Source organism: Pungitius pungitius, chromosome 16, assembly GCF_949316345.1.
Source record: "Pungitius pungitius chromosome 16, fPunPun2.1, whole genome shotgun sequence".
Classification (NCBI taxonomy): Eukaryota; Metazoa; Chordata; class Actinopteri; order Perciformes; family Gasterosteidae; genus Pungitius; species Pungitius pungitius.
The window spans coordinates 14,769,136-14,782,591 of record NC_084915.1 but is presented as its reverse complement, the minus strand read 5'-3'; the positions used below and the strand labels follow the sequence as shown (position 1 = coordinate 14,782,591).

Here is a 13,456-nt window from a genome sequence, read left to right as displayed (position 1 = left end):
ATATGGTGTTATTTCCCAGTGATTCTAAATAAGGAAGTGACAACACATTGTTATTATTGTTGATACGTTTATAGATGTGAGACTTGAGGCAGATCTTTTCTGCTGTAAGAAAAAAAAAAATACTTCCACATTTAATTCAATTTATAAAGATACACACAGATTTTCATGTTTTTGACATGTTTACTGTTTGCATATTTACTCTTTACAGGGATTTTCACGTCAAAGAAAAAACACTAGTATTTCCATTTAGCCACGTCATAAGAAAAAACCCTTTACATAGACATCAAAGAAAAAAACATTGATCAATATACATAGAAGAGCTCCATTCTAACAAGGCAGTGAAAGTTTACAGTTGCGATGTATCCACAAAAAAAGCTGAACATAAATGAGACATTTTATTTTGTAGCGGTGTGTTTTCCTGAGATGCATCACACGGCTTGACATTTCTCATTTCCGTGATACCAAACATGCTGACTCACAAGAATATCTTCATAGATATTTTGAACACGACAGGATATATATGTATTACTTTTTAATAAGTAATAGAAGATTGGCTGGTATTGTTTTGTCATGTCTTAATCTGTGTGTGTGTGTGTGTCATTTTGGCCAGATGTGGGCCTGGAGAGATTTGCCGAAGTGGAAACTACCACAGAAATGTTTGGAGAGCAGACCTGCTCTGGCAGATGTTCATACGTCTGTCAGCGGACGGATGATGTCGACGGCGTCACAGCTCTGCTCGATGAAGCCGGGGAACATCACAGGGGTGTGAGTTGGCCCGCGTGTTTTCCTGGACACAATGGGGCAGGAGGTGCGGAAGGGAGCCATTAATCCCTGACGGTGCGCTTCTCTCCCAATTTGGCGTCGGCTCGCCATCACACGGAGGGTCCCGGACCTAATCAGTTCTCCCGAGCAATTGCATTATTAAAGCGTACCTCAGAGATTGAGAGAAGACAGAAAGTCCTTCTGTCAGGAAATACGGAAGCACTAAATGTTGAGGCTCCGCCTGAGGCTCCCGCTGCCTCATAAAGACCGGCAGGTTTCCTTCTCAAATTGAAACATTTGAATCATTTGAAATGATTGTGTTCTTCTCTTTGTCGTGTCATGTATGTGGATGACGATTATACTGTACCCGCTGTACTGATGCACACACATGCATTCAATCATCTTTGGAAGAAACAAATCAGATATCCATCATAATTTGACCCGGTAAATACGTTGCCACATATTTACAAATCCTTAGAAAACCCCTTTTTGCACACATCCAGTCTCTCACATGGAATTACACACACACACATACACACACACACACACACACACACATAGGCACAGCCAATGCTGATGCAATTTGTTAATGTTGACATTTACTCCTTCCTCAGGCAATTCATTTTACCTCTTAATCCACCCTTAATGTGTCATGTGATAGTTTGACCCCTCCCCCCCCCGCCCACACACACACACACACACACACCACCATGCCAACAACAGGAGGGGCAGAGAGGTGTTGGTTGGACAGACAGATGGATGGATAGATGGGTCAATCGATGGACAAAAAGCATGAGAAATAAAGAGATATTAGCTTGAGAAGAAAGGGAAAGCTTCAGAGAGCAGAAGAACGAGAGAAGGTCACAGGCAGGGATATAAAGAGAGCCTCAATTAGTCATCTGCTCATCTCAGGACAGTAGATCCAGCAGGGGGTGATGTTGCAATATTTGGTTGGTTGCTGGCTGTCCGTTGCAAGAAGCCAACGAAATGCAAAATCCGGCTTTAAAGAAAGAGAAGAAAAAGCAACTTCTTTCTCCACACTTGAGAGACTCGTGTTCCCCAAACAGAATCCTTTTATATGTGACAGATAGATGATTTCTTTTTGCATGTTTGGTCCTTTTTTTCAATACTCTACATCTATAAATTTATCGTAGGCTTCATCTTTGGGTTCAAGTCCAGAACATATGGTTGTTCATCTAAACCATGAAATTTCTCCCCTCTCGCTTGGGAGGTTCTGACACTGCGTCCGTCCTGAAGGCTTTGAGAGTAGAAGACAGAGAAGGAAAGAGCAGGATAAGATATTGGGGGATATTTGGATGCGACCAGACCCCTGAGAGAGATTTGTCTTTCCACTGTTTCGCGCACTGTTGCATTCAGTAGGGAGTCATTATCCCGGAACAAAAGAACAATGTCATGTTTTGGACTATAGTTTTATTGTCACACATAATCCACTCATACGATTGCATGGGCCTCCAAACATTGCGTGTGTGTCTCCGAAAAGTTTTGTATCATACCGCCAAGTATTTTTTTTTTCTATGAATTTGGATTGCTTCCCGAGTAAATAACTTCTCAGAATGACCATTGGCCAGTTTTAAGTGTTCTAAATTGATTCGTCAGTCAAAGCTATCACATAAATAGTTACTACCCAACTGTCCTTCCCACCTGATGGGACCCTGATGTTTGTCAGGTCACACGGTGGGTGTCGGATGCATCGTGCAACACAACTCCACCTCTCCGTTCTCTTCACTGGTTACCAGTGGCTGCCCGCATCTAGTTCAAAACATTGGTGCCCACGTACCGTGCTGTGAGTGTCCAGCCTAGAAGAAGAAGAAGAAGAAGATGGCTCTGGTGTGATCAGGGCCAGATTTCTAGGAACCAATTTTTCTCCCTATTTCCCCGCAGAGATTCTGCATTAAAATAAATAAATAAACCTTAGAAAGTAAAAATGCTTGTAGGAATGTCACCATGTAGGCACACCATTTCTTCTTTGGTAGCCATGTAACAGTGTTATCAGCAGTAACAGCGCGCGGGATTGCAGCGCCCCCCCACCCCCCCCCTTTCCCTCTCCGCTCCGGGGCCATGTTGCATTACTTCTAAATTACTAATAAATTACTCACCTTTGCCATCCGTCTGCGTCTCCCTCTCGCGTGTCACGACTAGAGAGCCAGGTCGTGACATGTGGTTGGTTTATGTTTGTATGAAACACACACACAATCGGGCAGGAGGCAGACATTTCATCGCCAGGATTTGATTGGTGACAGATGTTGGTTTTGGTTATTCCGTATCAGGAAGTCAAAATGACAACAAACAAGCACCAGATTTCAGGAGTCTCATTTTCTTCTACATGATTAACACATTCTCTCAGTCTTTCGTGCAGCTATTATTCCTTCTGAGACTATAAATGTGTCCGATTATGAGTTCTTGACATTAAATGAATAACTTGATTTGAAACCTGACCCCTGAGAAAACTCACTCACATATATTATTATTATTATTATTGAAATGATGCCCCAACATTCCTGCATTTGAATTTTTACTAGATTTTGTTTTGCGAGGAATTGCTCCCTGTGTCTGAAATTCAATTATGTGAACCAAGCAAATTGTGTTTCATAAACATGCTGGGCAACCACATGTCTAAACAGATGGCTGTGTGTCAACAAAATGTGATTTTTATGAATTCAAAAGGGCCAATTAACCGCCATTGAAAGTGATGGATTTGGTTTAAGGCCGCTGATCTTTTTCTGCCTCCTCGTTATCATGATATATTTTGTTTTCTTGAACTATCAAGTTATTTTCATCACGCAAGTTGATTAAGTAGTACTGGAAATATGTGGGAGGATTCAAAACCGGCACTCGGTGGTAATTTGAGATTCAAAGACCATAAAATCATTGTTATAATGTTGTTTTTAGAGCTGGCAATATTGTTAAATGAATGCAATGTTGTTGTCCTTTTACTCCGCATACGGTCATTTAAATCAGCTCAAATGTTCAAACGCAGTAATATGCTTCCCATTAGACACATTAGATGAGCATTTTAGGTGTAGTACACAACTCTATGATGGGACTTGCCCATTTCCCATAGACAAACCATAAAAAAAAACTCACTTTCATTCAGGGAAGACAGATATTTGATGTTTTCAGATCTGCTTGAAAACTCACATCCAAAGCTGGGCCACTATTATCGTTTTTTTTCACGCGACCCTTCAGTGGGGACGGATTTCTTACTCATATTACAGTTTCGTCACTCTTTACGGATCCACAGTGTTGCTTCCCTCTTTGAACATCTGAACATTTTCCTCACAGTTAATTAGCCCGAAAGCCGCAGAAGCATTTCGCTCATCGCCGGCCACGCGAAATGACGACCCCCCCGTTTGGCAGAGCATTCGACGGCCCTCGCTGTCTGCAGTTGTGTGAATGTTCTGCCAAGATTTGTTTCTGTGCAAAGTAAAGAGAGTTATGTGAATGGAATCAAAAGTCACTAAAACTTTCCCTATGAATTTTTACTAGTTTTTTTTCTTCTCTCAAGCAAACGTCTTGGATGTTGAGAAAACCGACTCAAACAAACTCAAACTGAAAAGGAAATTCGAATGTATTCTGGTGGTACAGCGTGCATCTCAAGTAAGGATCCACTGTGGGTTTGCATGTGATTGACAGAACATCCAATATACGACTTCCTAGGCATAGTGTGACCCCCCCCCCCCCCCCCACGCCGCCACGTCAGATACCCTTTCTCGAGCTTCCAAGCTGTCTTGCAGCCATCCAAGCGGGTTTCATCCCAAGTGGCAGCACGAGAGCAGGGGAGGCAGGTGTGAAGCCGGGGAGAGAGAGAGAGAGAGAGAGAGAGAGAGACAAATGAGGAGACATGGGGGGGGGGGGGGGGGGGGGGAATGATGGAGGGAACGGTCCAGACGGAGGGAGGGTGAAATAATCCAATCGAAGGTTTTCAACGCTCTCTGCAAAGGGGCATTAAGAAGATACTTAGCTAAACACATTACGCCTCACAGGATGCGGCTGCCGCTCTGCTCTCTTCTCACAATGTTGCGTCCGGATAATTGTTCTCACATTGGAAAACCGACATCCTGCCCCCCATCGACTAAATGCTCATTTAAGCTGCCCCGTGCATCTGAGGTGCGGGACGGATGAAGCGGGAATCACTTGATGGCGGTTTAATGTTGATGATGCAGTAAACAATATGAGGACGGTGTTATGTGACACTAAAAAAGCAGATACAGCAACAATGATGACACAGATGACAAAAAACATGGTGATGATCGCAATGATGATGATGATGATGATGATGACGACCTCCTTTTATAACTAATTTACTAATTACACCAATGTCTCTTCAGCAGTTTCCTAGTTACTGGCTGCTATGCTTGAAGGATGATAATATTTCAATATTGGAGATCCAGTGAAAATTAATCAAGAGAACGGTTTGGAAATCACGCCCCCTCCCCCCCCCCAACAAAACCTCTCCTAACTTACAGGATATACTTCCATCCGGGGTCTAAGTTCACAGAACACAACTTAAAAGCATTTTCAATGACCTTGTCAGTCGGCAGCTATATAAAAAACAGAGATGGACAAGTAACTCACATAACCAGCAAATAACCAGCTGTCACAGCTTGCCTACTCTTGGGCTACCTCCCTCCCGTCTACATGGGGGTCAGACTGATCATTTACAATACTTAGGATACTTTAGTGTGAGCTACGTCGGTTGGTGATGGGCTTTCCTTTTCGCTGCAGGTCACGCTGGCATCATTGTGTGTCTGTCATCCCAGCCCCATCCTCAGAATCTTCTTCACGGCTCTCAGGTGGTTTTCTGCAGGTGCTCCATGATTTGGCTCAACACAGCCGGATGGGTAGAACAACAGCTCCCATTGTATATAACACACTACAGCGCACAAATTACACTGCAGGCTGACCACATTAGTCCTCATTCGTTCTGCAAGTAAGAAAAATGACTGCTACAGCAAATGAATTACTCAAACCTTCAACGTGTGAAGCCCAAATTGACCTTTACATGGAGCCTATCAAAGGGGTGTATTACATAATTGAAAATCTTTGAAATATAAATGGATACTGAATCTCATCAACTTTCAATGTAAAAAAATCAAGAGGAAGACTGGACTCTGTGCTTTGAGTCTAGTCGAGTTATTCCCCCCCCATGCTTTTTTGAGAACTGCTTACAATTTCAACATAAATTTAAAGAAATCTCCATTTCATAATCTTTTAATCTCAAAGGATATCCATGCATTAAATGTCCAGTACAAAGTGCACATGTCTCCGATTCTGCAAAGTCACACAAGGAATCATCTTTAATATAATTATATTTTATAATGCTGCCTGCATTTCTCTACTCTTTAGTCTTGCTAGGTTATCTGTATTGGAAGTGCTGCTATTGGCAAGACTTCATCTTCCGGTTTAAGCTTGAACTTAGAGTGAAAACTAACAAATTACCAAAGAACTTTGAGAATTTGTGAATGCAGGAGCTCATCACGTAACACTTAATAAAACATAAACAGGGTTTTTTACTCGAGCAAATCCCAAAGCGGAGTCCTAGACACTCCTGTTTCCCCAAATGCGTCTCTTTCAGCCCGAGGCACTTTACTTTCCATCTAAATTACACCCGAATCATGTTTCAGCTCTGCAGGTAAGCGCTAATGGCCTTGTGTTAGGCGTCGGGCATGAAGAAACTCCCGATGATCCAGAATGCATTCGTCTGCTTTATAAACAAACAAAAAAAAACCTCTCTGTAAACCTTGAATCAGAGGACTCGCAGTACGACATCTGTAGCAGTGTTGTATTGTCGGAAGGGATATACAAACGAGCTGTTTGTGGTTTTGCGCTTGCTACTAGGTCGTCTCCCCGGTAACAGGGTGTCTCATTCTCTCTTTCAGGTGTGAACTGTGGATTTGCCGTTCACGCAGCATGTGCACTTCTCCTTTCCGATGATGCTGGTGACATTCACACGTCGATAGACGGACAGAGAAGGATTCTATTGTGATGCAGGAGACGTTTCTCTGGATGATTTCATTTTAACTGTTGTGAATCCAAGCTGACCGCTGATGCTCTCCTCTTCGATCAGTAGGGGAGCTAATTTGTCAGAGCAAAGCTTTCTGGCCTCCGGGGCGGTTCCAGGCGGTCCACGCACACTGTGCGTCATGTTTTCACTTCAATTTTCAATTCAGTTTAAGGTCCTCAATTCTTAGTCGGATAAAAAAAAGGGATGCCCTCCACCAACCAATGTGGGTTGAAACAACGGATGCCTGCTATACACAATGGGACAGAGTGATATGGCCTTGGGTCCAACACGATGTTATGTAAGCATTCTGACGGGCACAGAGAAGAGCTCGAGATTCAGCCTTTTCCTACGCATTCAAATCCACTGAGGTGTGTTCAGATGTGCTCCACTGATATGGACAAAGTAGTTCTCATATTCATAAAAAATATGTCCAAATCAGTGCGCTGAAGTACAGTAATTTATTTCTCCTCTGATCCTTTTTGAATTTCATAGTTGAGGTGAAAGGGATGCGATGCTGTAGCCCATAAAAATGATCCAGGGAAAGCAGCAGTTACACATCCATGTGTCAGCCAGGTAACATTTAATAGGAAATGATTGCGGGTCATTTGTATGAAGACATTCTGCAAATAACGCAGACTGTGGATATAGATGTAGAGATTTTGGTATCTATAGCGTTCTGGTTTCCATATAGTGCACTTATCAACAGAGCAGTGGTGTATGTAGATAGTTATTTATAGATGTAGCCTCGGATAATAACTTAGGTGGCATGCCCTCCATCTGAAGGGATGTTGAATGTGCAGCGTTGCAGGCAAAGTAAATGCACTAAATGTCTCATTTTCCAGTGCGCTGCTTCGGACGCCATTTGGACAAAATCTTATTTTCGGGTGGAAAAAAAAAAGAATAAAGTGGTGCAATGAACAGGCAGAAAAGCCTGTGTATATTGCTGAATTGTTTTACCCTTCAACACAAAAAAGCATTGTGGGACTTTTCATGACATTAGCATTCTGTCAGGTGGACCGTTGGGCTTGATGGCAACTGTAATCAAAGGGAGATTTTCTTTTGCTAGAATAATGTATCGTACTATAAGTACATCCCAAAACAAAAAAGGTGACAAATTCCTGAGGTTTCAAGGAAGAAAGTTTTCTTTTTAAAAAACACTCTCCCTCTGCTTTGACTTTGAATTTGACAATGCACGCCGTTCCTATGGCCAGCACCATTCTCCCATTTTGGCATCATCTCGCTCGTATGAAATGTGTAGTATCTGCCTCAGTGACTTTGGGCTCCAGCGTGGTTTGTTGCTCGATAAAGCCGCGACCCCCTGAAGCGAACCCCGAAGCCCGGATAGCACCAGAGCTGAAAGCAGAAACTCCCAGTGATCTACCTTCGGGAGTGGAGATTATACCTGCTTAGCGTCAAGCACACCAAGCACCGTATACAGAGGCCATGAAATCAGCCAGTTGATTGTCCCCGTATTCGCAGCGGAGGTCAGATGTTGGCTGGCAGCTACAAGCCACAGTTCAGCAGCATGTGTGCAAACCTCATCAGACAATTGAGCTTGATTGTTACAGGCTTACAGCAAATCCTTATGGTTTGTTCAACCCACATACAATAGAGGGTTTTCTGAATCAAAGCAATAGAGATAGAGCCGTATTTGTCGTCTTTTTGAACTATCTTTCAACTATTTAAAGCCAAACCGAAAACTCAAATGGAACTTAAGATATCTAATTGATTTCATGACTTCTTTTTATCTTCCATCGTTACTTCAAGGCCATTTCTCCTTATCCAAAGAAGTTTTTTTTTAATTAATGGTCCAGCCTTCCTTTTGTATGTTACCTGACACAGACTTTAAAAAGCTGTCATGGTGAAATACAATTGCAAACATATTTACTATTACTGTTATCTGTCAAAACAGGTTTTCAACCCTCAAAATATGGATTGACCTTGGGTATTTTCAGTGTCCATTAGATTGCACTTCATTGGCAGGTTCCTGTTGAAAATGTCGTCTGAAAGCTGTTACAATATATATATATATATAGATATATCTATATGTATATCAGTGCTTTGTAGTACAGCATTATATATAAATCCTATGTGATGAACGATTTCCATAATATAATTAATCACATCATTCATCACATCAGCTTCCTCGGGGGAGGTCCAAAACAAAGTCCATCTAGTTCAGCGTGTTAAATGCAAACATAGTGAGGGTAAAAGCTTGTTTGGTGGTGCCATTCTGACTCACCAGGTGATTGATTTGGTGGCTCGTGCCGCCCTTCGGGTTGACATATCTGAGTGCCCACAGGTCTGAAGGAGTTCACGTCCTCTGCGGCTGCCTGTCCACAGCGAGTGGGCTGCTGGCATCACATATCAAGCCTATTCTACTGGTATAATCCCCAGTGGCGATGACGTGGTTGTTATTCAACTACACACCTCCGTGCCTAGAAAAAATCAAGCAAGATCATTTTGAAAAACAGATGCTATTCAATTTGAAATGTAAAAATAATGATAAACGTCAGGATTATTTTTACCATTTTGTTCTGTTTATGTTGACATGAAGCATACAGTATGACAGATTGTTACATTGCGTAAAGGTAAACTGCAGCCAATCAAGAATGGCTGTGCTGTTTTCTCTTAATGGGGGCCATATCAAATCAGCAGACAGCCCCCGATGACTCAGCAGGGCGTGTTGTTGGATGAAGAAACAATTTCTAAATGGGGTTTAATAACATGTAAAGGTTCTGCTACGTGACAGCTATGGTAAATAAATGGATGCAGTTATTTGGACTGAAGATGAGCGAGGTGGAATCCAGTCAGGCAGCCTTTCAGATGTGCTTTAAACATTTTATTCATGTCAGACCTCAGCGAGTGCTTTCTCGTGTTCGTTTTTTCGACAGCTCTCAGTGAGGAGGGATGTGTTTGCACGTTTGCTATTTTTGATAAGCAGGCCAGCTGACCTTCGTTTCTTTTATTTATATTCATCTATGCAGCCGAATATTCCGATAAAGTTCCCAAAGTTTTGGTGCTTTGCTTATTTTTGAGATGTTACGTCACAGTAGTCTGAATGCCAGACCAATATTCTCAGTCCAAATAGTGCTTACAGTAGATCTTTCTGCTCCCACAGCTTGATGCTAACTGAGTAGGCCTGTGACAGCATATGTGTGGGTTGTAAAACTGGAATGTTAGTGGAACTGGGCATCTGTGTGTTCAATGGTGCCATTATAGAAGACTATTAACTCCCCCAGCTCTTATCTAAAGATGACACAACATGTCATCGTGGCCAGACTCGCACAAGCACCCCGTCTGCAAAAAGAATAGGTGGCACGAACGTTAAACTCACTGTTGATATTATATTAAGTAGATGTGTCACTAAACTGGAGCCTGTCAGTAGGCTGATTTTACATGTAGTTTGCTGCATTGTGATGGATTTAATGCACTTCCCTGGTTCGCACATCCCTGTCTGTATAAAACTAATTCCACGTGTAGGTCCGGGGCCTTTAAGAATTATGAGTAAATGCCAATAAACTACACCCATGCAATATCTCAAAGTTATAAATACAGACGAATGCATAGGTTTCTGTAGGTAGGTCAATGTGTGAGAGCTCAGGTGTACCGGTTATATGGGGAGGCTGCGGTTTGGTTTATAACTCTGCTGTGACTATTGAACCAAGAGGATCTAACCTGACATCTCTCATTCTCCCTCCCGGTTTCTCTCTCCATCCGTGTGTGTGTGTTTGAGAGGGAGAAAGGGGAAGGGGGGAAAAGAGGAGGAGCGGTAGGGTTTTTTTTTCTTGGGATAATAACTGCTCTGCCTTTTGTCATCCGAATAAATGTTGGAATAGAGATTGAAATTAGACATTTAGTAACTTGATGTGAGGTAAATAAAAAATATTTTACCTCTACGTAATTGTTTTTAATCTCAATATAACCCAAATGTGAAGGTCCATCACTAACATGACAAAATGTTGTCATGACCTGCACGGATTAAGTCTCTTGACAGCTGTGGTGACACGGCTGCAGGGCAGAGAGAGACAGCTTGCCCCGGGGACTGAATGATACGGGACACGCATGATTGTGTGTTTGTGTGTGTGTGTTTAGATGAGTTCCATTTACCTTGTATAATGAGCAAGTCCAAAAATGTAGATTTAGTTGTAGATAAGTTGTAGATACGTAGAATATTTATGCTGGGATGTCAAGTTGAAAAAAGAGGGGATGCAAGGGTAACAAAGGTTACTCTCCTTGTCTTGTAAAAAGTAATATAGTAAATTATTAAACATGAGAAATGCTAGGCTAGTGAGACCCAAATCTCCAGTAAGATATATTTTAAGGTACACTATTGCCTGGTAATACACATTACAAACTGGTTTATAAGAATGTTGAAAAACATTGAAAAACATTGTTTTCAACATTTTCGAGATGTTCCCTCATTATTGATACTGGTTTTCTGATCGGCTGCTGGCTTATTCTCTTTTGACGAGTGCTGCATGCCTTATGAAGCATCTGTCGATTTTATTAGGATGATTAACCGAGGCTGAGCCTCACTTGCCACAAATAACCACATGATGGTTATTTCCAATCAGACACAGCTCATCTTCCATGCATGTCATGCTGAGGCGGCTCTAATCAACTCTGATTGCCATGGCCTGAAAACTTATGTTAAAAAACAGAAACCAGATGACGGACAATTGTCATTTGAAGTGAAGGGGAATTTGGAATGAGGCACCATGACAAGGCAGTAACTCAGCTAGCCTCAGTATGTACACTGCGCCTGACCATAATAATAATAATAAAGGAAATACACAGTTAAGAAAACTTAAAATAGCACCTTGACAGATGTGTCTTTGGGTCATTTGAGACAGACAACAAAACAATGCTGCTGAGGACATTTGGTCTACTTTGGTCTGGTTTTTTACATCACGCACATAGAAATAGTTCTCTCTTTTCAAGTAGCATTTAGAGACACTGTATTAGAGAATGTGTATAAATACATCAAGGGAGAGAGAGAGAGAGAGAGAGAGAGAGAGAGAGAGAATTGCAAAACACAGTATGAAAAAGTTATTCATGAGAGAGTAAGGGATTGGCTATCATTCTGTATTTTAGATTATGATGACATATTTCTTCGCAAACATGCCTCAAGGAGTCCTTGGAAGGCATTTATACCTCACCAAAGCAGGGGCATTATCTTACTTATATATGGATAATGAAATGGGTGAGATCATCCTACTAAGGACTATACAAACCTAAAGATGCTGTTTCTAGATTGGTTTGTCATTACCTCAAAGGACTTGGAAAAACACATATATCATTAAATATGAGAATAATGACAAAGATTAATAACTATGTCCTTTGGCAAAGGCTACCTGACACAATCAATTTAAGTGAAAAATGAACAACCAAGTAAACAAATCAGCTCCTTTTGGGGATCGTCTCATTTGAGCAGCAACAAACTTACGGAAGCTGTCCTTGGTGCTGAATGTTAGTCATGCGGATGAAAGCCAGTGGAGCTGTCCAAGGTCCTGAAGGCGTGACCGGGCTCAACTGAGGCCTCATTTAGGATTCTTGGTAAGGCATAAAGGGACACGCACTCAAACACAGACACACGTTCACACACACGCACACACACACGCACAGACAGAGACAACCTAAAAAATATAATGTATTTATAATTTACGAGTCAAGTAAGATTTTTTTTTTATTTAATAATTTACTTACTTGAATGTATGTATTTGCCAGTGTAAATATGTAACATCGTCGTATACCAGTTGTGTGAAGTTAAACATAAAACCATCATACCCCCCCCACCCCCTCCCCCATGCAGCCCCGTGCTAAGTCTTTTTCACCGGAGTCGGTGCAGCCGTGCTTCCGCTCGGTGAAACCACGCATGTGTTGGTGCGTGCTGCAGCAACGTGCATCCGCTCCTCTCTGACCCCAGTGTTAATCTGCATTCAGGCTGAGGCTCTTCCGTTGTTTTTTTTGTTCTTCTTCCAGCCGCTCAACATTAGAGTTGCATATTACCGGGGGTTTCCTTTTTCTTTTTTCATTAGGGCCCTGTTAAGACTGACGATTCGCTAACAGACACGCGAAAAAAAAAAAAAAAAAAACCTTTCTACTCGCATCGATTTTGTTTCGGCTGGTTTCGCTTCAACGCACGTCCGCCTCGGGTCTAGATTTGCAGACCCGCTGTCCGCTAACGTGCGTTATGTATCGCAGGGAGGACTCACAGTAAATAGACGGACACGTCCATCTGCAATAAGAGGAAACGAAGATGGTGACGAAGGCTTCACCGAATTTTGCCTCCAAAAGCTCGACAGCAATGGCGAAGCCTTCCCTCCCCCTGAAGCTTTTTCTCTGGGTGTTTATTGTCGTTAATCTTCCTACAAGGTAAGCCATCGATGCCCTCGCGTTTACCCTCCATACCGCGAACCGATGTCGCTTTTTCGTTGATTTGCGTGTGTCTTATTAGCAACAACGCGTGATGCTGCGGCGCCTCCCATCCAATGCCAACACAACCCTGCTTTTCAGAGGGAACCGGGGCGATTAGATGGACCTCTTTTTATATTAAAACAAAACGAAAAAGCAAGGCATGTTGTGCATACATCACGTGTTCCATCGCGGTTCGAACCTGCCAGCGTGATGTACATTTTTATTTTTATTTTTTATGAATACACCTAT

General features: G+C 42.2%; 1 protein-coding gene and 1 long non-coding RNA gene across 5 annotated transcripts in view; one reads left to right on the top strand and one right to left on the bottom strand.

Moving 5' to 3' along the window:
• Positions 1-71: 71 nt before the first annotated feature.
• LOC119215368 (uncharacterized) lies at positions 72-12,557 on the bottom strand. Its single transcript, XR_005120034.2, has 3 exons — positions 12,237-12,557; positions 9,030-9,225; positions 72-787 (listed from the first exon to the last, which is right to left on the bottom strand). It is a non-coding gene; the product is annotated as an uncharacterized LOC119215368 (long non-coding RNA).
• A 61-nt stretch (positions 12,558-12,618) lies between these two features.
• gabrg2 (gamma-aminobutyric acid type A receptor subunit gamma2) overlaps positions 12,619-13,456 on the top strand; it is a 44,861-nt gene continuing 44,023 nt past the window's right edge. For all 4 annotated transcript variants that reach the window (XM_037467478.2, XM_037467477.2, XM_037467476.2 and 1 more), the window contains exon 1: positions 12,619-13,165. In XM_037467478.2, coding sequence (XP_037323375.1) covers positions 13,050-13,165 — 116 coding nt within the window. In that variant the 5' untranslated portion in view covers positions 12,619-13,049. The remainder of the gene's footprint in view (positions 13,166-13,456) is intronic.